At 48.8% G+C, this 25,427-nt stretch overlaps 2 protein-coding genes across 3 annotated transcripts in view; one reads left to right on the top strand and one right to left on the bottom strand.

The window, feature by feature from the left end:
- Window positions 1–1,204: 1,204 nt before the first annotated feature.
- On the bottom strand, window positions 1,205–5,213 carry MRPL45 (mitochondrial ribosomal protein L45). Of its 2 annotated transcripts, none has more exons than XM_075774854.1 (8): window positions 5,121–5,213; window positions 4,611–4,806; window positions 4,020–4,137; window positions 3,528–3,626; window positions 2,839–2,887; window positions 2,458–2,607; window positions 2,200–2,373; window positions 1,205–1,679 (listed from the first exon to the last, which is right to left on the bottom strand). In XM_075774854.1, the coding sequence occupies exons 1-8, from the start codon at window positions 5,163–5,165 to the stop codon at window positions 1,620–1,622; spliced, it is 891 nt and encodes a 296-aa protein (XP_075630969.1). In that variant the 5' UTR covers window positions 5,166–5,213; the 3' UTR covers window positions 1,205–1,619. The 2 variants fall into 2 exon arrangements, with proteins under 2 accessions (XP_075630969.1, XP_075630968.1); XM_075774853.1 differs by having other exon boundaries at window positions 5,109–5,186.
- A 5,418-nt stretch (window positions 5,214–10,631) lies between these two features.
- The window catches only part of NPEPPS (aminopeptidase puromycin sensitive), a 39,918-nt gene continuing 25,122 nt past the window's right edge, over window positions 10,632–25,427 (top strand). The window contains exons 1-2 of the mRNA XM_075775174.1: window positions 10,632–11,080; window positions 19,981–20,065. Coding sequence (XP_075631289.1) covers window positions 10,958–11,080; window positions 19,981–20,065 — 208 coding nt within the window. The 5' untranslated portion in view covers window positions 10,632–10,957. The remainder of the gene's footprint in view (window positions 11,081–19,980; window positions 20,066–25,427) is intronic.

A 25,427-nucleotide genomic window follows, 5' to 3' on the forward strand; every position in this document is an offset into this window, starting at 1 on the left:
AGAGCAGCAAGGTTGTGAAGGAAGCCCAGGAACAGAAGTGGTTTGCTTGCTGAGGTTTGAATTTTGACAAAGGACATGAGGAGCCACGCACTGCTAGACCAGAAGGAAAGGCCATTCTCCCAGAAAAGCCAGAAAACACGCTCTCTACGCTCTCTTCCTTCAGAGCCAGAGCTGAAGAACCTTGTCTGTAGGTCTCAGGTGAGGAGTCACGTCCGTACCTGCTTATACGCTGCCTGAGTCACACCAGACACAAACCAGGCAGCTCACACTGATTTATTTTAGGATCTAGCCCAGCTCGCATATGCTGGAGCACTGAATCTCTCTTCAGCTCATGAATGAAGCGTAGGCAGACGCTTCAATATAGTAGGTTCTTTCAGGAAAGGCAGACAGATTGTGACACCCCTTCGATTTCCGAAAAGATGAAAGGGATTCCATCGCTGGCTCCTCTCCTAACAGAGCATAAAGATGATATTCTGCCCTTTCAAAATAACATCTTTCACAGGAAACACTGAACAACTCTGTAAGTATAAAGAGCCATAATTCTTTCACTGCATACTCTGTAAAATCTCTTTCAAGGAAGAAGAAAAAACGCACTTCACCCTCAGAAACTCTGGAAAATGGCCAAGTTAAAAAGCAAGACAAGGTTGAATAAGAAAAATGTTTTGTTGTTTGATGACTAGTGAATATTTTGCTCTGTGACTAGCAGCAAATGGAACTTGTCTCAGCAAAGCAGAACAAGAAGAGATTAGCAGAGCGCACTGGTTTACTCCCAGCCACGGAAAAAGCGTTTTCCTCACCTACACAGCCCACAAAACCAGGGGACCTGATGCGGGTGTCATCACGTCCACAGGATGGTGCCAGCCACTCACTAACAACACCCTGTCGCTGAATTCATCAGCATCTGTAACAAACGCACCAAAACCCATCAGTTCTGAGAAACGCTGCCGTTCAAGAAGACGCTGGTTGACGCAAACGCTGACCTTAGGAGTCAAAAAATTTTATTAAATTACCAGTGCTGCGCTGCAGCCCCTTTGGGAAGCTTGGCCACTAACAGGCACCCACTCAGGAGCCCACCTGCAGCACCCACCCAGCAGAATCTGTTTTGAAATGCGCTTGCCGCTCTTCCCTGTTTTCTGTTAAAAAAAGAAGCCTGGGAATCAGTACAAAGAGGGAGAGAAGATGGGAAAAGAAAAGGTCAACATCCATTGCTGCAAGTTTTAATGAAAGGCCACCAGGTCTATGATATTTCCCAAATATCCCACATCTGGACAGACTTCTGCTGCCAAGGGCTCTCACGATGCACGTTCAGGACAGAGGTTAGCCTAGGGAGCAGTCCTGAAGAGAACAGACTTCTCATCTTCACAGAAACACAGAGAGAGCTAAGCTGCAGCACATTAAGTCTACTTGGACAGAGTAAAGCTCTTCTTAGAGCTCATCAGAATTCCCCTCCCAGTCCCCTCTCGCTCCTTTAAAGACAACTTCTTAGCGACCGGAGTCCATTTGTGAAGCTGCTTTGTTGACTGCTCACTGGAAAGGCACGGCCATATCTTCCACAGACATTCTCCACTTCTTCCCTCCAGGGTTATTCGCACTGCTGTCTATACAGGCTCTGGAACTTCCTACTTTGTTTCTTCGTACTCCTGTGAGGGATCCAAGGTTGGCCCAGGAATCATCACAGTCTGAAAAAGCAAGGAAAATAAATCAGCACAATAAAGAGCAGCTCTGAACTGCTGGAACAGGAATTGTTCATGATACAGAGCGTGAGAAAGGGTGGGCAGGGGGTTCTGGCAAGGCAAAGGCCATGCACAGGACAATGACCAGATGGCAGCAGCACAGGGGAGGACGCAGAGGGGGAAGGGGATGCCATGCCCTGTACTACGCTAGAGTCCTCACCTCCTTCCTCTCTAGGACCCGTTTTTAGTAACACAAGAAGACAGAGCACCTGCACCGCTGTGCGGGCTATGCAGAGGGAGCAGTAACCCCCTAAATTATCACATACGTGTCAAGTGCCAGCAGCCTCCTACTGCAGCTTCCAGGTGCTAGAGGCTGATAATCCCACGTTAATAAATAGGTCTGCTTGTAGATGAACGTACCACCTTCCCGTTACAGGAAGTTCAACTTTGGTTTTGTCCAGAATTAACTAGGAACCTACGTTTCACAGGCATGGGTCATGCTGGTGCCTTCTCCTGGTAGCATTACCTTAACAATGGGGTCCTTCGGTGGAGCCCACTGTGGAACGATCTTGCCGTGCATCCTCCACGTGCCATATGGGTTCACCAAGTACCTCTCAAATACGACATACTCCAAAACGTCCTTGGGCACCTGCTCCCCGCCATACATCAGCCGCCCAAAGCGGTCATAGATTGCCAGAATCTGTAAACAGAGCCGAGAAACTGATGCTGGGCTGGCAGCAGGTTGGAGTCAGTTGGGAAACGCAAGGAGCACAAGGGGATGTACCTGCCGCGTGTGCATGCGCACTGTCACCTGGCCGTACAGGTTGCCTCGATTCATAATGCTGTCGCATCGAACATGAACCACTCTTGGAGGCTCCAGCGACTCCACAAAACTCCACCGGATGGTCTTGTACCTGTTCCCACGGACCATTTCCTATAAAGGAAAAAAATAAGCACCAGCTTAATTAGGATGTGAATTGAATGACAAGCAAACTACTATATACAACGAAGCATTTATTCATTAGCTACTACTTAGACTTGTGCTTCCCCTCCCAGCTCTGTCTTTACCCTATCCAGAAAAAAAATGAGACAGATGATCAGGTTTAAAGAGCTTTAAAGACCATGGAAGAGATCAAGGACATGCTACATCCAGATAAACACTTACTGGGTAGCAGCGCTCTGTCACCAGGGAGTGAAGTTTCTGCTTGTTAAAACTGCAAGTGAAACACACCCAGTTACTTGAACACACATAGTGAGTGTAAAGAGGCTCACTCACAAATTCCTCCCTCCCCAGAAGACACACAATCTACTGGCAAAACAGAAAAAAGCAAAATTCTCAGCTGTGATCTCAGCACACAATCAGAACATGAACGCAAGTTAGTTGACGAGACTTCAGGGAAAGACACAACATCCTTTGGAAGCCAGTTATGACCTAAATGTTTTACTGATGTTTGGCATCGTAACCAAGAATGATGCAGTTTTGAAATCCTTTCTATTACTGGAACGTGGAGCAAGCCAGTGGAACATCGTTTCATATCCAAACAATTCCCTGCAGCGTGATTCTGAACAGCACCAACCACCCCCTCATCTGCTGATTGCACTGGTGGTGCAACAGCTCATCTCCTTTGCGGGTCAGGTCAAGATGAATTTTCTGCAACCTGCTTTTCATTATCAAAAGTGAGTGGGTACTGATCAAGGCGCCAACGCTCTACTCTTCACAGAGATGGGGGCAAAAAAAGATAAAGCACTTGTTGCAGATGAGGTACGAGGATTAGAAAGACAAAGTAGAAAAACAGAGGGTATAAGCAAAGAGAAGCCGGTCCCACATAAGACCAGTCACAGAATGGGTCTTACTTTGCCAGGCAATTGTGAGCTTCAATAAATATCTCCTGCGCCTTCTCTGGGAAGGTTTTAGTGCTGAAATCCGGATCGTGATCTTTTACCTTTCGCAGACTGAAAAGACAAGAAAAGGTCTACGGTAAGTACAGAACGACTTGGAAGTGCCTCACGTGTTTCAGAGGATGACGGTGATCTTACCCAGTACAAGCCCAGTTTTTACCAGGGAACAACTGGGAACTGGAGACTCCCCACTGAGACATAACCTCTAGGTGTTCATAAGACAATCATACTGCTGCAAACCCAAAGAATCCTCAAAAAAATGAGTGCACACTGCATCCATTCACACCAGGATAGAGGCCTTGTGTTCACACCAGGGACTCCTGGTTAAGTGGTACAATACCAACAATGGAAGAAACGGGTAGAAAACAAAACGCACCATCTCACCACTGCGAGACAGAAGCAAGCAAAACTTGTGCACCACAGATTAATCAAAAAGGAGGAACGTACGCTAGTTGGGAGGCGGCAGTCTGCTTTAGCTTCTCCATCTTTTGCTTCAGCCCATCTTTGGATAGGGAAGTCAAGCGGGCATCGCCCTCAGGAGGGACGTAAGGGTCTATAATATCAGCTGCAGGACAGAAAAGAAAGGCCAGGAGGAGGCTCAAAAAACAGCAAAATGAAGGAAACAAAGAGGCAGCACCCTGGCTTCCAGTGGCTGGAGAAGCAGGATTCTGCCCTGATAACATTGTAAGATGAATTATGAGAACTCAGAGAATTACTAGTCTAACACAGCTTGTCAGCAGCGACGGGAGCCTGCTCTCTGCTCTCCTCTTCCACACAGCCCCAGGATAGGAGCGGCAGCCACATTCGACAGCAGGGAACTCGACCTCCCCGGCTATTCCTTGTCCCGAGGCACAAAGGGGCCAACAGCCTGACACACCTCTGAGGTAAAGCGGGGCAGCTGCTATCCCGCACCAGGAGGCAGAGTGCCTAATTCGGTGACGCTGTCAGCACGGTCACGCCGCTTACGCTAACTGCTCCATGCTGCTACTTTGTATTAGTTTTGCCCTTGAGAAGAGAACAAAGCAGGCTTTCTACCACCTGTGCAGGCCAAGTAGAAAGTCCGTTCTATACGTTGATCGGGAAACACTGCCCCCGAAGACTTGAGTCTCTTCTCCTTCTCTTCAGGGGACAGTTCTCTGGCCCATTCGGGGACAGAAAACCTCTTCTTTGTTCTCACTGGGACAACAAGACAGGCTGGAGCCGCTCCGGCAGGATGGAGCGCAGACCTCGCAGTCTAAGGAGGAAAAATAACAAAGCCATAGAGTTAGCCCAACGGCCAAGAAACACCCCCAACATACTGATTTATTTCCCTTCACACCTCCCCAACACAGAGCGGCTGCAAACACACCCAACACCACTACCTGTACCACTACTTGTACCCCGCCTTGTCCCACGGCCCTCCCCATCTGCCCTCGGCCCTGACTCCCCGGATCCCTTCATCCGGTGGCTCCTCAGTCTCCCGGTGGCTCCTCAGTCTCCCCGTGGCTCCGCGGCCCCTCAGCCCGTTCCCCTCCGTCCCTCCCCGCCGGGCCCCACCTGCCAGCAGACCCGCAGGCCCAGCCGCCCCAAGCCTGCCTTCATGGCGGCCGCCATCTTCCCGCCGCGCAGCACGCCGGGACGTGGGCGGGATCGAGGTGGGGAAGGGGCGGGGCCGAGGGGGGCAGCGCGCGGAGGGGGCGGGGCTCAGTGGGAGCTCGCGCCGGGGCGGCGAGTGGAAAATTCCATCGGCTGCGGGGGAGGGGCGGGGGCCGGGGGAGGCTCCGCCCCGAGCGCGCGGCGGGGGGATGCGGGAACGGGAACGGGGACGGACCCCGGGGGCTGGTGCCGTGCGGGGGGGGTCCGGCAGGCTGCTCCGGTGCACCGGGAGAGGGGCTGCGGGGACCCCCCCTGCCACGTGCGACAGGCGAGGGACCCCCCCTCCCCACGCACTCTGGGGGTGTCGGACCCCCCAGAACCCCCCCCGGCCTCTCGGGGGACCTGTGCACCCCCCCCGGCCCCAGCAGCTCGGCTCCGCTCGGCATTTCGGATCGCTGCAACGCTCGGGAGTGCCGGGGCGGGTGGGGGGGGTGTCAGGGGCCAGGGTCCCCCCCCCGCACGTCCCGCCGGGGTGCAGCAGCACCCCAGCCCTGAAGCAAACCAGGCTTCTCCCAAAACCCCTTTTCCCTTGAAATTCCAGCCCCAGGGACAGCCGGGGAATGCTCAGCACCCACCCACAGCTGCAGGGTGAGGCCTTGGTCCCTCCTGCAGACCCAAGGGCAAACGCAGCGTGGGGGTGCGAAGCCCCGGGGTGGCCCCGCAGGAGCGGGGGGCTCGTTGGGAGGCTCCGGGCCGCGCTCGCTCCGCCTGGCCGTGCTCCCAGTTTGCTTTGGGGACTGTTGATCTTGGCTACGAGGAAGCGTTGCTCCATCCGACAGCTGGTTAATGTGTAGTGACGGTTCCACCGTACCCGAGACCGTTGATCCCAGCCTGCGCTGTTATCTGTGCCGGCGTGAGCGGGACAGGCCGGGAGCGGCCCCGTGGGGCTGTGCCAGGGGGTACGGGGGGAGCCAGGCACCCATGGGTGGGGAGATTGCATCTGCATCCCGGCAGCGGCTCCGAAAGTCTGGCATGATGCTCACGGGAGCTCAAAATTAGGAGAGGGGGGATCCTCCCCACTGCGCCCCTGGCTGGAAAACTGGAGCTGGTTTCCCCTCCGGAAAACAGGGCTGCGGAGCTGGTCCCGGAGCAGCTGGGGTTTAGTCACCGGCCCCAGCGCCCCATGGCCCCAGCGCTTTCCCACGGCTCGGGACTCACGGAGCTGGATTTTCCCAGCCCCGCTGGCTTTCCCGGCTGCAGAGCTGCCCTGCGATGCCACCTCAGCCGGTTTTACCACCGTGGGCAGCCATTTCAGGGCTCTGGTAGCCCCCTGGGGCCACGTCCTCGCCGTGGGGGGCTGCTGGGGAGCACGGCCCGGGAGCATCCCCGACTGCCGCGGTTCGGGCCGGGGCTCGCCCCAGCAGCGGTGGCCTCTGGAGACGCCACTTGACGATGCCACCAGCCCACGTGTGACCTTCCCTTTGCAAAACCACCACAACTGGGATTTGCCCCATCGGAGAACGGGACCAGGGCTGGGATTTGGAGGGACCTGAGCATGAACAGAAGCGGGACACGCTCAGCGCCCACCCAAAACTGAGCCGTCCCCGGCAGCCCCAGGCAGGTGCTCGGCCACGTTCGCCTCCATCCTTGTGCAACTCGCCCCAGGTACGCGGCGAGGCAGGAGGGCAGATCTGCGTGCACGCAGCCCCGCCGCCACGCAGCGAGAGGGGGAAGTGATGCAAAATGCCTCCCAGCCCCTGGGAACAGCCAGAGGAGCAAGAGGCCCCGGGAGCCACTTTGCAGCTTCCAGCACGCCGGTTTTGTCCCTCTGCTCGCAAATACCAGAGATTCCTGCCCTAAGCCGCCGGCCCAGACCTGCGAGGCAGGATTAGCCGGTGCCCTCCGGCTGCTCCCGCTCTCGGCAGGAATGGCAAAAACTCCGGCAAAAGAGAGAAGAAAAGAAAAGCCTCTCTTGGGATCTTTCTTTTTCTTTTCTTCCCGTCTTTTTTCCCTTGTTTTCCTAATTAAAATGGTGCACTGACAGCGGTTGGTGGCTACAGAGACTCTGGGCTAATTACAGCTCCTGGCTTCCACCCCGTCCGTTTGTTCCCGGCCCTCCCCAGTCTGGCGCTGCGGGAGAACCTGGTTTGGTCAGGACATGGCAGAGGAGGCGGCTTCCCCCCCCCCCCACCCCCCGGCTTTCTGGGCAGAGGATTTTTCTTTCTTCCTTTCTTTCTTTCTGGATTCTTGCTGACAGCAGCATCTATCATCTAACAATATCTCCCGCACGGACCAGCAGCCGCAGAAGGCACTCGGAGCCCTTTGCCGAGTACGAGCCCTGCGGCCGGTGTGGCCACCGAGCCCCCTCGCTGCCCCCAGCGCACACCGGGAGGGCACCCAGCGACCCGCGTAGCCATCGGGGGCAGGAATTAAAGCTCAGAGGAGACAATTCCACACACCCCCCCCACCCCCCCCCCGCCTGCTTCCCGCAGCGGCCAGCGGCTCTGCTCCAGGAATAGGTTTATCCTGCCCCTGACCTCGCTGCCTGCCCGGCCACGGCTCCGCCTGGGGAAGAGTCACCCGTGGCCACGGCACTGAAAGCGGAGGTGAGGCGGAGGAGAAGGGCGTTTTGCTCCAGCGAGGTCTCTCGGCGCGACCGTGGCACGGCTGGGCTGAGTCTTCCTCGGTCCAACCTGGCTGCAAACCACGCACGGAGACTTCCCCCCGCCCAACCCACGAACCGCGGGGTCGTCGCTCCAGCCCTTCCCTCGCGAGACGGGACTTTCTCCCCAGCACCCCGCTGCCGTTGCAAGCGTGACCTGGCTCGTAAGAACAACGATGCCACTTTCCCCGTTCCCCAGGTCTCACGCACCGAGACATCCCCACCGACGCGTCCCCGCCGACACCATCCCTGCGTCCGATGGGGCTTCGCACCCCACCGAGGCAGCGGGGCGGGACGGATGGGTGCAGGAGCAAGGGGAGGGCGGCGGTTGCCCGAACCCCCGGCGACTCCAGCTGTTTCCTTGTCTCCCTTCCCCTCCTCGGGGCTCTGCAGCACAATGCGGCCCCCGCAGAAGCCCCAGATGAACCCAGGCTCATCAGCCGTTTGGTTTTTATAACGACGTGCTGAGAGCTGTCTGTACTTTCTCCGTGCCCCAGTTCGTGCTTGCCGGCTCCTCCAGGTCTCAGCGAACCCCCCGCTCCCGCTCGGCGCTAACTTATATTTTAAACAGCGAGGTACCACTCTTAGCAAAAATAAATCTCTTTGGGGAGGGGAGGGAGGAAAAAAAAGGAGCGATTGCAGTTTCTAGCGGTGGAAGGCAATTAATGATTTCCTGCCTCTGCGAGCCGTGCTTCCTTCTTAAAACGAGGGAGGTTGTGGCACCCACAAAGACGCAGCACGCTTCCTTTCGGGGGGCTGAGACCTCATCGGGTCCGCGTTGAACGCCATACGGAGCGTGGCAGGTCCCGGGGCCGAGAGCAGGGTTGGGCTGCGGCTCTCACCCTGCAAACCGGGTGTGGGGAAAGCCATTCTCCTCTTCCAGAGGAATTCAAATTTTCACCCTTCTTTTTTCCCATATAAAGTCTTTATTAAGAATTTTTAAACTTCCTGCTGGTGTTTGTCAAAAACCCAAACAGCCATCCAACATCACCCACTTGGGACATTTATTACCCTGTAAATACTGTTCGCTGGGTTGTGTACATAGCTTTTTAAGATGGATTCCTCACATAGCATCTTCCACAAGCCCCAGCGATGCTCCGCAGCGCTGCTGACCCCCGGGGCGAGCCGGGAAAACCCCGAAGGGCTGCGGTACCCCGGGGCAGGCAGCAGCAGCCGCCCGGCCACGGGAAAAGGCAGAGAAACCCCTTTCTGCTCAAGAGCTCAAAAGTTTTGGGGGTTTTTTTGTTGGTTTTTTTTTTTTTTTTACTTTTGAGGACGTGAGCCTGGCCACGACGGGCTGCACGCGCGGCGACAGCCCTGGGGTTTTACCGGGAGCCCTGCAACACTCAGGTTTCACCTCGATGCTGCGGTTCAAGCACGGGGAGGTGGAGGAGAGCGGCTGCTAGCTCAGGGTGGGGAGAAAAGCAACCCCACAGAGCTGTCCGGACAGGTAAAGCAAGCCTGGAGGACAGAACACCTTCTCTCTGCTCCACACGTACACATTGCTGTACTTTTGCTGCAAAGTCCAAGAGGTTTTAACGCGATCTCACCATTTTTTTTAACGCTGGAGGTTAGCAATAGAGTTGTACCCCGAGGTCCGTGACCAGCACCCATCGCCTTATCTGGACCTGGGGAGCACAGAGATGACCAGACCCGGGGAGAAAGGGACCTGCGTCCTCCAGATACAAGGGCCGGACGCTGCGTGGAGCTGAGCGGGTGCTCGGAGGATTGGGGAGGGTGACGAGCAGCCCGGGAGAAACCCAAACCCGGCCGGTGTGCAGAGCGCGGGACGTGCCAGCCGCTCGGTGCTAGGAAAAAATAATCCATACAAAATTACTCCATAGAGGAGAACTAACAGGAAAACACAGGACACGACGTATCGGAGCTCGTCAAACATTTGCAGAGGTGAATCCCAGTTCGGATCTGGGCTGCTGCGGCCGGCCGGGCGCTGCCACCAGCACGGCGCCACGGAGCAGCAGTGACAAATCCCAGGTTGGGGCCAGGTCTGTGGCGGGGCAAAGCGGGGCAGGATGCGTTCCCGGGAGACGTGGGGCCGAACAGGCTCCCAATGGCCTCGGAGCCCGGGGGGCACCCATGGGTGCCACGAGGAGCCCGGGCCCTGCCCCGCTGCTGGGGGACAGAGCTGTCACGCAACGCCATGGCCTTGGCCCCAGGGTGCACCCCCCAGCCCCCTCCGCTCGGGAGCACCGTGCAGGAGCCCACCCCCGCAGGGCACCACCCCCCCCCCCCCCGGGAACCCTGAGCCCCGGTGCAACCCCGCTCCCTCCCCCGGGGCTGCCAGACCGGGCGCGCCGGGCCCCCCCCCCCCCCGCAACCTCAGCCGCCTCGGAGCACCTTAACGGGGTGCACCGTGCCAGCCCCCCCACACACCGGGCCGGGTGACCCGTTAACGGGGTGCACCGTGCCAGCCCCCCTGACACCGGGCCGGGTGACCCGTTAACGGGGTGCACCGTGCCAGCCCCCCCACACACCGGGCCGGGTGACCCGTTAACGGGGTGCACCGTGCCAGCCCCCCACACACACCGGGCCGGGTGACCCGTTAACGGGGTGCACCGTGCCAGCCCCCCTGACACCGGGCCGGGTGACCCGTTAACGGGGTGCACCGTGCCAGCCCCCCCCCCCCCCGCCCCGTTACGACGCACGCGCCGGGCGCCGCACGAGCCCCGCTAACCCGCACCCCGCACCGCCCGGCACGCGGGGGAGGGGGGGGGGGTCGGGGGGGGTGGAGCGGAGCCAGGCGGGACGCACGCGCACTGCCCGCGCCGCTTACGCAACGCGCTCCCGCCACTCTACGTGCGCGGCCGCGTGGCGCTGCCGCGCGCACGCGCTGTTCCTCCTCCTCCTGTCTCTCTGTCGCGCTCTCTCTCTCCCCCCTCCGCCCCCCGTCACCGGCCGCCTCGTGCCGGGAGCGCGCGCGCGCCCCCGCCCCTCTCTCCCTCCTCCTCCTCCTCCTCCTCCGTCGCCGCCGCTCGCCCGCCTGCTCTCTCGGTGTGTCGGTGCGGGGCCGCCGCGTCGCCGGCAGGAAGCCTCCCCGCTCCCGCCCCCCGCCGCCGGCTCCGCCGCCCCCTCCCCCGCCGCCCCGCCGCGGGGGGGCGCGCAGCCCGGCACCCCCTGCCGCCGCCCCGCCATGCCGGAGAAGCGGCCCTTCGAGCGGCTGCCCGCCGACGTGTCCCCCCTCAACTACGGACTCTGCCTCAAGCCCGACCTCATCGACTTCACCTTCGAAGGCAAGCTGGAGGCCGCCGTGCAGGTAGGGCCCTGGCCCGGCCCGGCCCCTCCCTCCCGCTCCCCCCGCCGGGCCCTGAGGAGACCCCTTCCCTCAGCCCGCTCCTCCCGCCGCCGGGCCCTGAGGGAGCCCCGTCAGCCCGCCGGGCCCGGCCTCCCCCTCCCTCCCTCCCTCCCTCCCTCCCTCCCTCCCTCCCCTTCCTCAGCCGGGCCCTAGGGGAGCCCCGTCAGCCCGCGGGGGCCCGATCCCCCCCCTTTCACCTTCGCCGCCGAGCCCTGAGCGCCTTCCCCCGCCCCGTCACCCGGCCGGGGCCCGGCCCTCGGTGCGGTGGAGCCGGCCAGGCAGGTGCAGGGAGGCCGCTCGGAACTGCCCCCCCCCCCCCCCCCCCCCCCGCGGTCTCCGCCCTCCCTTGCCATTCAGCCTATACGTATATATGTCTATATACCCCCCCACGCCGGGGCCAGGCGGCGGGGAAGGGGAGAGGGCAGCCCGCGGGCCCCGCCCCGCCCTGCCCCGCTCCGCCCTGCCCCGTTCCGTCCCCCGAGAGGAGCGGGAGCGGCCTGGGAAGGGCTGGGGGCCTCCCCCCGGGCCCCGGGGTTCCCCCTCGGGCTGCGCAGGGGGGTGCCCGGCCCGCTCCCTGCCCCTCGGCTCGGACCGTCCCCGGCTTCTCTCCCGCTTGCCCGCTGCCGGAATGGCCCCGCTAGCAAAAGTCTCTATGTAGGTTAGGCGTGGAGCGGTCGGAGCCACGGCTATTTGCCTCACTGGTATCCCCGGCTTCCCCCAAATCCCGTAGTTGAGCACCCTGTTCCTGTTTTCAGCCTCCAGCGTGCCGCTTTTACCTACATCCAGCCATTCAGATGGCTCGGGATTTTGCTGGAAAGACAAACTACCAGATAGGCAATTAAATAAGAACTCCCCTGGTGTAGTACAGTGAGCTGGTAGGCCTCAGTGTCATGAAAAGCTTGAAGTCAGTGGAGGGAGAGGCTCGGTTCACAGTGGCAAGGGGTGTGCAAACTAAAAACACTGGGTCTTCTGCCCCTTCTGAAACACAAAAGCTTCCCCGTGTTTGTGCTTCAAAGCCAGAATGCTCGATGAAAGCCCTGAAGTCTCATAGTCATTCTCAGGCTGCTGTGCCAAGATTTCCTAAATTTGCTTTCACGTCTTTCCTTGTGCAATGATTTGAAATAGATATAGAATTGTAAGGGCTTACTGGACTTTTTCTTAAAATGGCATGACTGTATTGAGAGCTCAAAAATATTTGAGTGAGATTTTCAATCCTGAGATGTGTACAGACTTAAATCTTGGTCTAAAGAGGTGGTTAAAACCTTGTTTTAAAATGAGATAGCATTAGGGTAACAAAGCTGCTGAATCTGAAGCGCAGGTACGGAAGAGAGCAAGTGCCTTGCTGGGCAAGTGTCTGGTGTCTGTGGAAGTTGGGGAGGGCAAAAGCCTGTGGATGATAGTGAATCTTGTGACTTTTGGGACCTGGAGGAAGACAACTAGAGATGAGTAAGTTTGTGTCATGTGGAAGAAATACTGAAAATGTAAACAGCCTTGTGGATTTTGTTGTAGCTCAAGTCCTCAGGCTGCTGCTGTCTTTGGGGTCTCAGTTTGATGGTGCGTCAGCCTGGGTGAAAATGCTAGCTTGAGAAATTCCCAATCTCTTCCGTCTTAATCCTAGCCACCTATTCCTGTCTTCGCACCCAAGTTGCTGCTTCTCAGTCCTCTTACAGCTGTGGGGCTGTGCTGTAAATGGGATCACTGAAATCATCCAGGTTAAAAATAACACTCGGGGGGAGGGGAGTAGTGCCTTTTTAAGCCAGCATTGCTACTGAGGAGAGAGTGGTATTGAACAGCAGCCTTGGAAACTTAGTTTAAATCCAGGAGTAACGAAGATTTGGAGGCTTCTTGTGGAGCTGGTTTGCAGATTTTAGTCCTGTTGAGATGTTTTTAATATTGTTTGCTGTTCTGAGGATTGCTCAATGAATTCCTAGACCAATGGATACCACCTGACAATGCAAAATCCTGGACTTTCCTACCAGCTGAGGGCATGTGTTAAGGAAGAACACTGATCTGGCGGGTTCAAGGTTCTAAAAAGCTCTTGTTCACATCATGGTGAGCTGATCTGATACTCCCACTGTAAAGAGAATTAAAAAAATACAGGGCAAGGTTCTAAAAACATATCTAAAGTGTATATATCTTTATTTTTAAATACCTTTTAACAACCATAAGAACCGAAGAATCGTGAGGCCATGTCCCAGCTGCATGCAAACAAGTACAGGAGAGGTGCAGGAAGGTGTACGGGGTGAGTGTTCGCATGCTTGTCTCGAGTTAGAAATCTGGAGAAGTTTGCTGTGGCTGCCAGTGTCCAAAGCATGGTAAAGACACGTTCCAGAAAATTAGAGGGTAACTCTTCAGCATCTTAATGGAAAGAAGAACAACCAGCTCACCTACACAACTAGGTGGACAGGATACTTTTTGGGAATGGTTTACTTAAGAATATGCTAACATTTACTAGTTGGTTGTTACTGAGCTGGGAATGAATCTAGAAAATAAAAAATTTTGGATTTAATTGGTTCAGTTAAGGACCTGTTGGCCATTTCTGCTAACACCTTGTAACGAGGTGGAATGGAGCTCATCAGAAACATTCTGTTTCCAGCATACTTGAGAGCTTTGGCATACATTGTACAGTTGTTGAGCTAAAAGTGATTTTATCTTAGGACACAAACTTGGAATTTTCCAGATTTTGTGTAGGGAAATATATACTGCCTCCTCTTGAAGATCCAGGTATCGTTTTTTATAACCAATCAAGAATAATTACTAGTCCCACTGCTCCATTCCAATATGATAATGACTGGACAAGCGATAATCCACATCAAGTATTTAAACCAGAGATGCTTTCTGACCTGCGGGGTGAGTACAGAAACTTTGACACCAGAATCAATTGTGATTAATCACAAAATTAGGAAAACTTTTCATTATGTACATCAGAAGTGTTTGTTTGCTTTGTTATTTTGCATTTTGAATAGCAAACTGGAATTAGTGAAGGCTGTGATATTTAGTCAAGATATTACAAGTAAACACTTGATCAGTCAGTTTGTGTTTCTCACTCACAGCCATTAAGTAGGATTTGGCAGCCCTCTGTGTAGAATTTTGGTAAGTCTTTCGACTTGAGCACCAAGCCCTAAAGAAATGTTAAATAACCTTCCAGTCTTGGCTTTGGGGCAGTACACTTCTGTTGGCTTTTGCACATATACGTAACTTAACAACACATTTTGTCTTTGTGCCTCAATAATAAATGTTACGCTTACATGGCTCCTTCAAATAAGTGTCAGAGGATAAAGCCTTTTATGATTCAAAAGATAAGGCTGTCGCTTCAGTGTCAGCAGTGACCAGGTTGATTTCAAAGCCTTAAAAAGAAATAATATGCGTTTGTAGTTTATTGTGGCACTGCTAGTTTTCAGGTTAGGGAATTAGCCTTCCAGCTAGTATTTGTTCTTGACAAAGGAATGATACTGAAATCTGTCTCTTGATAGTTTAATTTCGTAGCCTTTTGAAGCTGTGCTTGTTAAGTATCTGGTAACCTATATATTAAGTTTTGTCCGGTTACTCAAGATTTTTTAAAGAATGTAATTTGTGGTCATATGAATATTTTTGAAGTCTGTAGAATTGTGTACCAATTATATAAACTGACAGTATATAATTGCCATTTATCACAGTTAAAAAGCAAAAATCCTTAAATGAACTATTTCACAAGGAACCCTTATCGCAGTTAGGACAAAACGTGATTGTGGGAGCATTGGACACTGCGTGTCGGTAGCAGATCTGGAGCTGAAATAGTCGCCTGCTCACAATCCTATGGTTGCTCTGTCAATTATGTCATCTTTTAGCATTTTAAACAGTTGATTTGTTGGGTGTGTGTGGATGTTTCTGAATGAGCACAATTAGGATTTTTTTTTTTTTTAAATAGTTCATCTACTTTATTCATCTGTTAGCTTGAGATTTAATTATTATAACCCTGATTCTCAGGGTCTAGTTATCAGTGCAGTGCACTCATATTACTCAGTGTCTAGGTCAACTTTTTTCCATTCTGCGTTGACTCCTGGGAGGCCTAACCGAGGGCTGGAACAAAGAGGGGATGTGTGGCCGTTCTGTTCTTCAGCATCGTGCTGAAAAGGCAAATGTGAGTAACTAGCAACAGAAACAAACATCTGGCTGGTAAAGTTCAACGGTTGTTTTAAGCTTCTAAATGGAAGTTCTTAACGCTGTCACGACTCCAAACGATCACCTGTCCGGCACAGGGTGCAGCGGTGCAGAGCTTCAGAAAGGTGCATGGTTGTCTTCTGACTTCCTGGTATTTACCTCTATATAAATTACCCTCTTTGGAGAGTATTGTGTGGTGATTCATTTCTTGATGGGAAACTACAGTGAGGTGTTTCTTGGTTGCAAAGCAACCTATCTTTAAAGAATTTACAACCTGAGGTAGATGGCCCTTTTAAATATCTTTCGCAGTCCCCTTAATATGTCTTAAGGATACTCTGTTATATTTAGCAATGTTTAACCTGTATCTGTTGCTTTTTATAGGTTAATTATGCAGTATCTGCTAGACTAAAGAATGTGTAGTCTTCTGATCCTGCTGCATGCCAGTTAAAGATTAATTGTGACACTCTTGTATGTAAACCTTGAAAAATTAAGCTAAATGGGTGTAGTATTTGTGCTCAGTATCTCCTGGGGGGGGGATGTTGTCTAGTATAAATATACAGCCGTGTTATCCAGCGTTGTAACTTGCATCACCGGCACGTAGAACTGGATCTGAGTTTGGGTGTTAAAGGTACCATGCTGAGTGTTCAAGCTTCACAAATAGGAACGCCTTTGCTCTTCTCCCCGCAGAAAGGCCTCTCTCGGTTCTGTAATTCATCAGGCTAAGGTGATTGCATTGATCGCAGTTGCAAAGGGATTTTTCTTGTCTGTGTGAATTTGACACTTCTGAAGTATGTGTGACTGCTACAGATGAACGTAGTTGGATGCTCTTTGGAATGAAGTGAATTTTTCCAGTGGGCCAATTAGTCGTGACATTGGTAATTTTACTACTTGGCTACCATAATTTGCTTGAGATGCAGATGAATAAAACATTTTATTCATTTTCTCATTGAAGTTTGAAAGTCTTAAAAAGATACATCCTGGAACAGAACTGAGGTAATTTTAGTTGTCTATTTTTAGAGAGTAAAATGCTAAAAACATACATGCTTGTTATAATGCTACATTCAGAAAAGGACTGTGAAGCCAAGTGACAAGATTTTAATTATCTAGTCTTATAAATGGCTCTAGAGAATTAGTTTTGACTATAGAAGATGTCTTCTGGTGCAGCTGATCCTGTATTTCAGGTAGGCTGTCGTTCAACTGAAGCCATTCAAATTCTCATTTCTTATGTCCTAAAAAGGTTTTTCCACCAAGTCCTTTCCTGCTCTGATAACTGGTGAAAATCAAAAGCTTTACAGCATCTTTAAGTCCTATTTGGCCAAATAATTAGCCTTTTTAGCTCTTCTTCTCTCAAATGATGCTACCTTGGAAAACGTTTGGGGGGAACTTTAGCGGTTATCTCCTATTGGGTGAGATTTTCCTTCCCAGAAACGACTGCTGAGCATGAATGTGGATGTGTAGGGGGTTGGGAAGAGCGTTTCATCTTACTCTAACAGCAGTTTACTGACACGGTTACAAAGTCTTAAAGGTCTGCAGTTTTATTGCAGGGCAGACCTGCTCGTGGTATCCATGCCTGGCTAATCTCAGTAGATATTTGAATTCTGATTGGTGTTACTAGAATTTCATCCAAAGCAACAGGTTTAAAGCTTTGAAACATTTCTTCATTCCAGATACTGGTCTTAGTTCATCTGCTGCTTCTAAGCATGTCAGCCTTATGGCAAAATTACTTTCGTTGTGGACATTTGTAGCTTGCTCTTGCCTTGATTAGCCTCTTCCTGTTGAAGAGTAAATTTATTGTATTATAGAGCAAGGTGAAGCAGGGTGACAGTTCGCATATATACAGCTTTGTAATTGGTTACACCTTATGCAGTGAGATGCTTTTTTGCCTTTTAATGTGATTGCATTCATGAAAAGCACTGCATGAGCAGAATATCTGTCTTCCAAAACATAGTATTAGCAGAAATGTAAAAGCAGTTTCAAGGTATCAGTTACAGTAAAACACATTCATTCATCTTCATGATATACATGGTGTATGTAAGCATTAGGCTATAGGTTCTTGTAAGATAAAGTGGTCATAAGTTAAGTATGCTGGGCGGTTTATAGTTCTGTTTTGCTTTTGTTCTTAGAGGTGTGTCTGTACTTCATTATTTTTAGTGGATCAGAGGGAGGAGGCTGTCATGCTAGAGCCTGTGTGTCAACATGAAAACTCTTTTTTTCCTCACTGAATTAAATTATGAGAGCCTCAGAAGTGTGCTGTACAGTACACTGTCGATATTCATATCTGCATGCTGAATTTTGCCCTTCATTTTTTGGGAGTTGGAGGGCTAACATTTTTTCACTGGTTCACTCAGTCCCTTTAAATGTTTTCTAGTATGTTGCACTCTTTTGTAAAACTGGCTCAGTATTTGTAGGAGGTAAGAAAAAAATCTAAAATAGGTAATTGCCTTTCTAAGGAGCTTCTGAAGTTGCCTCTGCTTAAACCTAAACTTTCTTATTTTGCAGGCACAGTGCTACACTGAAAATTCTTCTGTCCTCAGAAGAGGTTGTTTTTTAAAGATCAAGCCTATTGTTAAACCCAGTATTGTCTCCAATTTGGACAGCTCTTTATGCATCTTGAATTCTTAATCCGGAGAGATTTGGATTTGTAGATTGAATAAAGGTCTCTGCTAGACATTTATAAAAAGCTTTTCTCGTTCTGGTTTTTCTGTGTTTTAGAAGACCTTGAAAAACCTCAATCCCTAATATTGTGATGAAAATTGTTGGGCTTTGATCTTAGGTTTTGGGAAGTGTTGTAATCCTTTAGTTTGATGCACACCAAATTGGAAAAAAAACCTAAAAAAAGCCCAGATTGTAAATCTACTAGAACCATCAGATCTAACCTGTGTCACTTCAGCTGTTACATTTGCTTGTTTTATGCTTTGCAAGCATGTTGGTTTTAGAATCAGGTTAAGTTTATTAGGTAACATTGTTTTGATTTTATTACCATAAAGAGGCAACATGGTGAAACCACCACAGCTGTTCTGCACAGTTCTGTAGGACCCACCATTGCAGGAGGACTGACAAGCAGGATTTGGAAAGATGCACTAATAGTTACTCTTGTAAAAAAAGTATAAGCCCTTATGTACTGTTTATTAGACAAACAATTCTGTTAATAGGAATAAGCCATAGACATTTGCTTCAGAAGCAAATAAGCCAAAGACATTTGCTGAGGTTAGAAAGAAACTTCTGAGGTAGGTTTGTCTTGTGTTAACCATCCACTGCGGGGGTTGGCTTTCCTTGGAGTATCTGGTATTGGCCCTTCGGTTCACAGATTATCAGACTAGATGGACCGTTCTTAGAATGTGGGTACGCCTATTAAGTTATACATTTAAATTTCTTAAGCCTCTCTTATCACTGACTAGACTTGAATTTGGTTTTTATGTACACAATGACTAAGGAACCATTCCTTAGGTAGCGAGCCTAGGTAGAACAGCTTCAGACTGAATATCTGCTTCCATGTACTCATCTTGTGTAGACACCAGCTCCTTTATGGCAGAGTGATAAGTATCTGTTTCAGCTGTAAAACTTCATGGATTATTATTTTGGCTTTCCTTGTAATAAACGCGTTTACATTCAGATGCCTGAATGGTGAGAGCACTTTGCTGATTTTGCTACAGGGGCAAAGGAGCTCTGGATTCATGGGAACCAGTTTCCATCACGAAGTTGGGCTCTGCTGTGTGTTCAAGCATGGATAGCTAGAGTGGTGGGTACAGGTGTTAATAGGGCATTTTAAGGTTATAAGATTGAAAACCCAAAGGATACAAGTCCTTATGCTTTAAGGAGCTTACTCTCTGGGGTAGGAAGCAGTTCATTTGTGCATATGTTAAACTCTAGTTGGCTGTTACAGAAATTGTTTCTCCTTTATTTAAAGTACTGGCGTTATCTACTGCTAGAAACTGTATCCTGGACTAGCAGGACTACCAGCTCAATCCAGTGCGATGATTCTAGTGGTTTCAACCATAAGTTTTAAAATAATTTCTAGTTTAATTCCCAAATATTTTACCCCTTTGTAATTAATTGATATTTAATTTTAATTTCTCTGTATTTGAGCTCTTGCATCCAAATAGAAAGCTGGCACAGTGAGACAGTTCATTACTACGCTGGGAGCTGGCCACTTGTTAAATAAAGCAAAGTGCGCGTAGCCAAGAGTTGGCAGAAGGAAAGCTTTCAGGAAAATGTAAAGGCGAATTTCTTGGCAGATGTTTTTAACCTAAGAAGTTCTTACAGTGTCGACAGTTTAGAACACAGTACCGTAGGTTCTCTTTCTGATCATCTCTGAAAGATGTAAGTTTGTGTTCAAAGGCTTTTACTATAGTCTCCTGTAGGTCATCTCTAAAAGGAAGCTTACAGGCTCTTCTATCTATTTTTATTGGTCTTGGATTCCCAGGCATGTACAAGGGCCCTGTTGTCAAGCTTACATACTGATTTTTAACAGGCAGTTCATTCCCTTAAATAATTTAGTGTTGATAAGTAGGCCTGAATGGCTTGAACACGATTCAAGTACGCGTGTTCTGGAACAAATGAGAGCAGTCAGTGGAATATCTTTTTTACCAGTCTCAGGCACTAAATTTTATTTCAAACTCTTGATGATGGAGGGGGCTTTTGATTAAAGAGAGGTGGGAATGCCTACCTAAGAGAGCAGGGAACACAATTTCTTCCTGATGCTCATAAAATTTCTCTTCCAGGTGAAACAGGCAACCAACCAAATTGTGATGAACTGTGCTGACATTGACATTATTACAGCTTCCTATGCGCCAGAAGGAGACGAAGGTAGGAATTCTTTTTTGCTGGAGTTTTTACATGTTGATCTATTTCATTTCTGATGTGAGGTGCTGTTGCCAACAAATTTGATTGCAAAATTATGTAATAGTTTTATAAACTAACCTACCCCTAGAAGCCCCAAATTAATTAGCTAACCTTTATTCTTTTCTCATCACTACCATTTGCATTATGTTTAAAAAAACTTAGCTCAAACTTCCATAAAATCTGTGTTCTACTCCATCATGTCTGAGTGTTGTAGACAAAAGGATGTCTGACTGTTTTGACATGATTATTTGTCTTTATACTGGATACCTGTGTATGAACGTGATCTGTACCTATGGACTTCACAATACTGACAAAATCTGTGACAAGGGCTTAGATAAGGAATGCTTCAATAATGGTCTGCAGTAGGAAATACTCATGGGGAAGGATATGGAAAAGCACAGAAGACAGTTAATTGACATTTAGCAGGATGTTCCGGGTGTAAGGGTAACATGGAAAAAAGTGATTGTGTGGAGACGACAATGTTTGGGGTCTGGTTCAGTGAAAGGCTGGAATTTACCGGTGAAATCGAAGAAGCGTTACCTGTTTGTAACACACAGTTATAGTAGTTGATATCTTCCCCAGTTATATTTTGAGGAGATTTAGCAGACACAAAAAAAGTTTTAGTAATTGAAACATGAAGTGATTAAGGTGTGGAAAATAAGCTCCTTGAAACAGAGTGATGATCTAACAGTGTTCAAAGCCTTTCTGAATTTCTTATGGACCTTTGCTGTTTCAAACACAGTAGCTATTTGATCCACTGTGTACAACTGTTTCTTAAGTCATTCAGAAGACAAAGGCTCTGCGGAGCTTCTGTTTCTATAAGGAAAATGCCACAATGATGTCATGAAACACTTTGTTGAAACCATGATTGTGAATTCAAGGTATCATCTTGGTGATGGATAGGAGAAAGGTGTTCCTTTGATTAGGTTTAAACTTCTCTAGTATGCTTATGCAACAGCTGAAGGAAGTTGGAGAGAAGAGCTGTGTTTGAACACCCAAAGAAGAAAAGAAATCTTAATTTTCTGGACTGGATTTGGGACAATTTCAGTTCTTGTTGTAGTGATGTTATCCTATGACTGATAGATTTATATGTGACAGGTGGATTATCTGCAATGAGTCTTTGCATTTAAATTGGTTTGACTTTTTTTGTTTTTAATATAGTATTAAAGAAGCCAGAGGAACTCTTAAGTCAGTTGAGAGCAGCTGAGCAGCGCTTAAGTAGATGGGGAACTCTGTCCTGAGGAAGTAGCGTTCAGTGGGTGTGTTGTGGAAAAGTAGAGCTCACTGCAGGAAGCGCAGTCGCAGCGAGAGAGGGCGGCAGAGAAGAATATTACCAAAGAGCCTGGACCCTGGCCACTGAATTTTGATAGAGAAAGAATAGAGCGCTCTTTCCTACGTGCTCGATTTGGACTCCCGGGTTGTACCCTGGCGCTCCATTCCTGCGTGCCTTTCACGTGCTGCCGTTAGTGATCTTTAGTTGATTGGATGCACTGGGTTGCTAAGCATTCCTGGAGCTATTTCTTGTACTGAGTTATGAGGCGATAACAAGAGTGGTAGTAATAGCAGGGTATGTATGGAGTCTGTTCCACGTACCACTGTGCCATGGGCCCAAACCACCTATTAATTTTTTATTTTTGTCATTGAGAAAATGAAAATAAATGGGAAAGGTACCTAGGAATAAAGTCTCTTTCCAGTCAAATCATGAAAAATACACTAAAATAGAGATCCTCTCTATTTTATGTATTATCTCTGTTGTTTTCAGAGCTGATTTCCTTCTTGTAGGGATCTATTTTTCTGTTCTTTAACAGTGATATACTCTCCTTGTAACTTCAAAGTATTAATAGTAGAGCTTAATGGAGACTTAAAACCAAGTACACTGGAAGTGAGTTTCTGTGGCTTAAATTCCTTTGTTTTGATTTTTCAGATAGCCTTGAATGTGGTGCTCTGGACACACAGCAGTACGAGTACAGCACTCTGGCTATGGTATAGGCACTCCCCTCTCAAACTGTTGTATCATAAATATTTGAGGTGCAGCTTTGTTGTGTGTTTACTATAATTATACTCAGGCTTCACGGGGTTAAAACATATCTTTCAGTTTGGTAAACTGCCAACTAGTATAATGGCTTTGGAAGTAAAATTGCATGAAATTGGCAGACTCTTTGCTGGCACCTGTTGATACAGATCACGTCAGTCTTGCTAATGCTTCTATTGTGCACAGCTTTTGCCTGGTAATTGTATAACTGGTCTCAAAAACAGAGTATGAAATATAGTCCAATGAACCAACAGAAATATCAGCCAGATCATTTGGATTTAGTTACTTAGGTGAGCCTCGCACCAATTGCCTATATAGTATGTTTGAAAATGAGCGAGAAGTTGGTGACGTTTTCTCCTTTAGAGGCTTTAGTGAAGAATCGTTACCTCTTTTGGTTCTGTACCTCAGTGGGGAAGAATGTCTCATGCTTGTCTGTAAATGTGAGACAAAAGATAATCGGTCACTTATCTTCTTTCAAGTGTGGTTCTGTTCTGAAAAGTAGCTGTGTGAAAGAGACCTTCTTGTTCGACAGATACCTTTCCCTTGTTTATGGAGGTGATCTGTTGACTTTCCTGCAGAATAGTTTATTATTTTGCTAATAATTCTTGGTAGTCGTGAGTGCCTATTACACTGTGGCTGTACAACAACAGAAATCTTAGCTGGAACTGTGGGCTGTGTTTTCCCTCCCCTCATATTCATTCTTCTGGAGGTGGATACAGCAGAGAGTAGAATTTAGCCTTTGGAATTTTAATGCAGATTTGCAGGGAAATCAGATTATTGCCCAATATTTGACAGGAAGCTGAGGGAGGATCTCTGAAGCCTTAAAGTCAAAGTAAAAAATTTTGCTGCATAATTCACAATTGGGTGATAGGGAATAATAAACCAGGAAAGATTGCTTACGCAGTACTTTGGAGTAGAAAAATTCTCTGTTTCATCATAAAACTAGTCTAGTCATTGGAACTGGAGATTGTGGATTTGCCATTTGTGCCAGGTATGCTGTAATGGAACAAAGCTGCTAAAAAGACTGAGTTTTCCATTGCTGATGTTGTGACTGGCTCCTCCCACTAATCATAAGGAGCAATTTTTGTGGTGTTTTTTCCAGAAGCTAGTTTTTAGCATTTGTAGTCCAACGTTTATAGTGCAGCCTTAGTGTTTAGGTGCGTGCGTGCTTTACTGCCTTTGTCCAAATGGTTGACTTTGCTCAGCTAAATGAAGAACTAAAAAGGCATTCCTAAGCAAGCTGGTTCTTAAGTTAAATTTTAGGGAATTGAGTTTCATACTACTGAATGCCGAGTAGTTTGAGCTTCCTGTTAATCTCTCTTTTAAGGAGCTGTGAAATTGTGCTGAAGTAATAATCAGTGAATCACGTTGCCTTTGTTTAGCTTGGAAAGTTTTCCAGATACTGGGGGATCTAAAGCATCTTCTTTAAATTTAGAGATGCATGGAGGGTAGCAGTTGCCAGTTTTGCGTAGAAAACAGCCAGCAACCACAGTGATGTTTGTTTAGCAGAAATAATCAAGTGAACTTTGATTTGTACTTCAACCTTCAAAAGGTTTTAAGGCCAGTACTCATTATTTTAGTCTTTTCCTTCCCAGTATAGTAGGAACATGCTTGGATGCTGGGGTTAAGGCAAACCCTCAGCTGATGTTTAACAAAAGATGACTAGCGCTTCTGGAAAGCTAAGCAATGTGACCCCAGTGTCTCTAAGCAATGCTTTCCCTTGGCCTGGGAGCACTACCATTTCACTATGATCGTAAGGCAGCCTCATAGCATGCTGCTGTGGAAAGGGGCAATGGCACTGGCCCACTCCTGTTGGCATTCGTGTTTGTGCTGCTGAGCAGCCGTGTGGATCAGGAAACAGCACTGGCTGAAAACTGCCTCTACAAGGAGGAAAGAAAAAAAGAAAAAAAGGCAGCTTGGAGACAGATCATCTTCCTGCTCCTGGTGATTGTATGTGAATGCCAGTGGAAGGAAGGGAATGGGAACGTGCATCTGGGGCCAGGTGGGAAAAATGAGACTACTGTCTCTGCCTGTAGCAGGCTAGATTTGTTTAAGCCAGTTGTGAAATCTTTCTTTGTTGTAGAAAAGCTTGTCTTCATCCTTTCTTCTGGAGAGGACTTGATGTGACAGAATTTTTAATGGTGGGTTTTTTAAGGAGGCCTGGGATGCGTTGGGATGGGCAGTTTGGGAATATCTGATAAGTGAGAATACTTCTGACTCCTTTAAAGGATTTTACAACCACTGGTTTGAAACGTGAAAAGATGTGAAAGGGCTCGAAAGCGTTAGCATTCTCGGGAATTGCATCGCCATAGTTCAGTGGCTAATGCTGAAGGAGGACTGTGTATGCTATGTCAACACATAGATGTTTTAAGCTAACGTGTTTAATTTGCGGGTAGAGTAGGCAGAGTGCACACAGTCACTGCAGCTCAGTTGATGAATGCAAGTTCATTAAGCTACCATACCTTAATTGCCTGTGACTTCTCTATGCCATGGAAGGAGGGCTACTGCACTTGGCTTTGTGTACACTTTGAAATACGTGCACATTTGACATTGCTTAAAACGTTTGGCTAGGATCCACATTTATAAGCATGTAATACAGAAATTGGGATCATTAATTGATGTATCCATCTGGTTACTGTGCAATTTCAGGAAGTACTCTGTAAAAGGACTGTAATTTATTTAAAATGCCGTTGTAAAATTTGATATGTAGTGCTCCGAGTTTGGGAGGGTGGCTCGATCTGATTTTTATGCATTTTTTCCAAAGACGTGGAGCACTAGCAGCTTTTCATTTTCTCATGCGACTTGGTCCAGACTGTGTACTAATGTGCTAGTGATTAACTTGCAACCTTGCAGTGCCAAACTCTCCAAAGTTAGTAGGCTGCCAAAATTGTGTTGTTCTCTTCAGGAGCTTTTGTATTCAACACTGTTAGGAATTCAGACAGCCTTTTACTGCAATTACATCTTTGTTATAAGCAGTTCTCTTAAACTCTAACAAAAAGTATTGTTGATGGTTTTCCTTGGTTCTTTTGCTCTGGATTAAATTATTGGCACTGAATAGTTTAAAAAAAAAACAAACAACTTTGAATCTTTCATTTATATTCTGCTGTTTCAGAAGTTGATATATAAGCAGCAGCTTTAATAATTAAAAAAAGTTGCTGGAGTTGAACATGGAAAGATACTGTTCTAGACACCAACTCCTCAATGACTACACATCTTGTGAAACTGTAAATGAGGGTTACCTTTTGTTCCAGATGTACTCTTGCTGTTGCTTTTTAGTGTTCATCAGAGGCTGGT

Source organism: Balearica regulorum, chromosome 24 (genome assembly GCF_011004875.1).
Source record: "Balearica regulorum gibbericeps isolate bBalReg1 chromosome 24, bBalReg1.pri, whole genome shotgun sequence".
Lineage (NCBI taxonomy): Eukaryota > Metazoa > Chordata > Aves > Gruiformes > Gruidae > Balearica > Balearica regulorum.

Bases quoted from the DNA above. Each gene is read 5' to 3' on its own strand.
- MRPL45 (XM_075774853.1), bottom strand. From the start codon at position 5,165: ATGGCGGCCGCCATGAAGGCAGGCTTGGGGCGGCTGGGCCTGCGGGTC. The intron at 2,888-3,527 runs GTAAGACCCATT...TTTCACTTGCAG, and splicing joins GCTCACAATTGCCTGGCAAA to TTTTAACAAGCAGAAACTTC. The intron at 2,608-2,838 runs GTAAGTGTTTAT...TTTCCTTTATAG, and splicing joins TGACAGAGCGCTGCTACCCA to GAAATGGTCCGTGGGAACAG.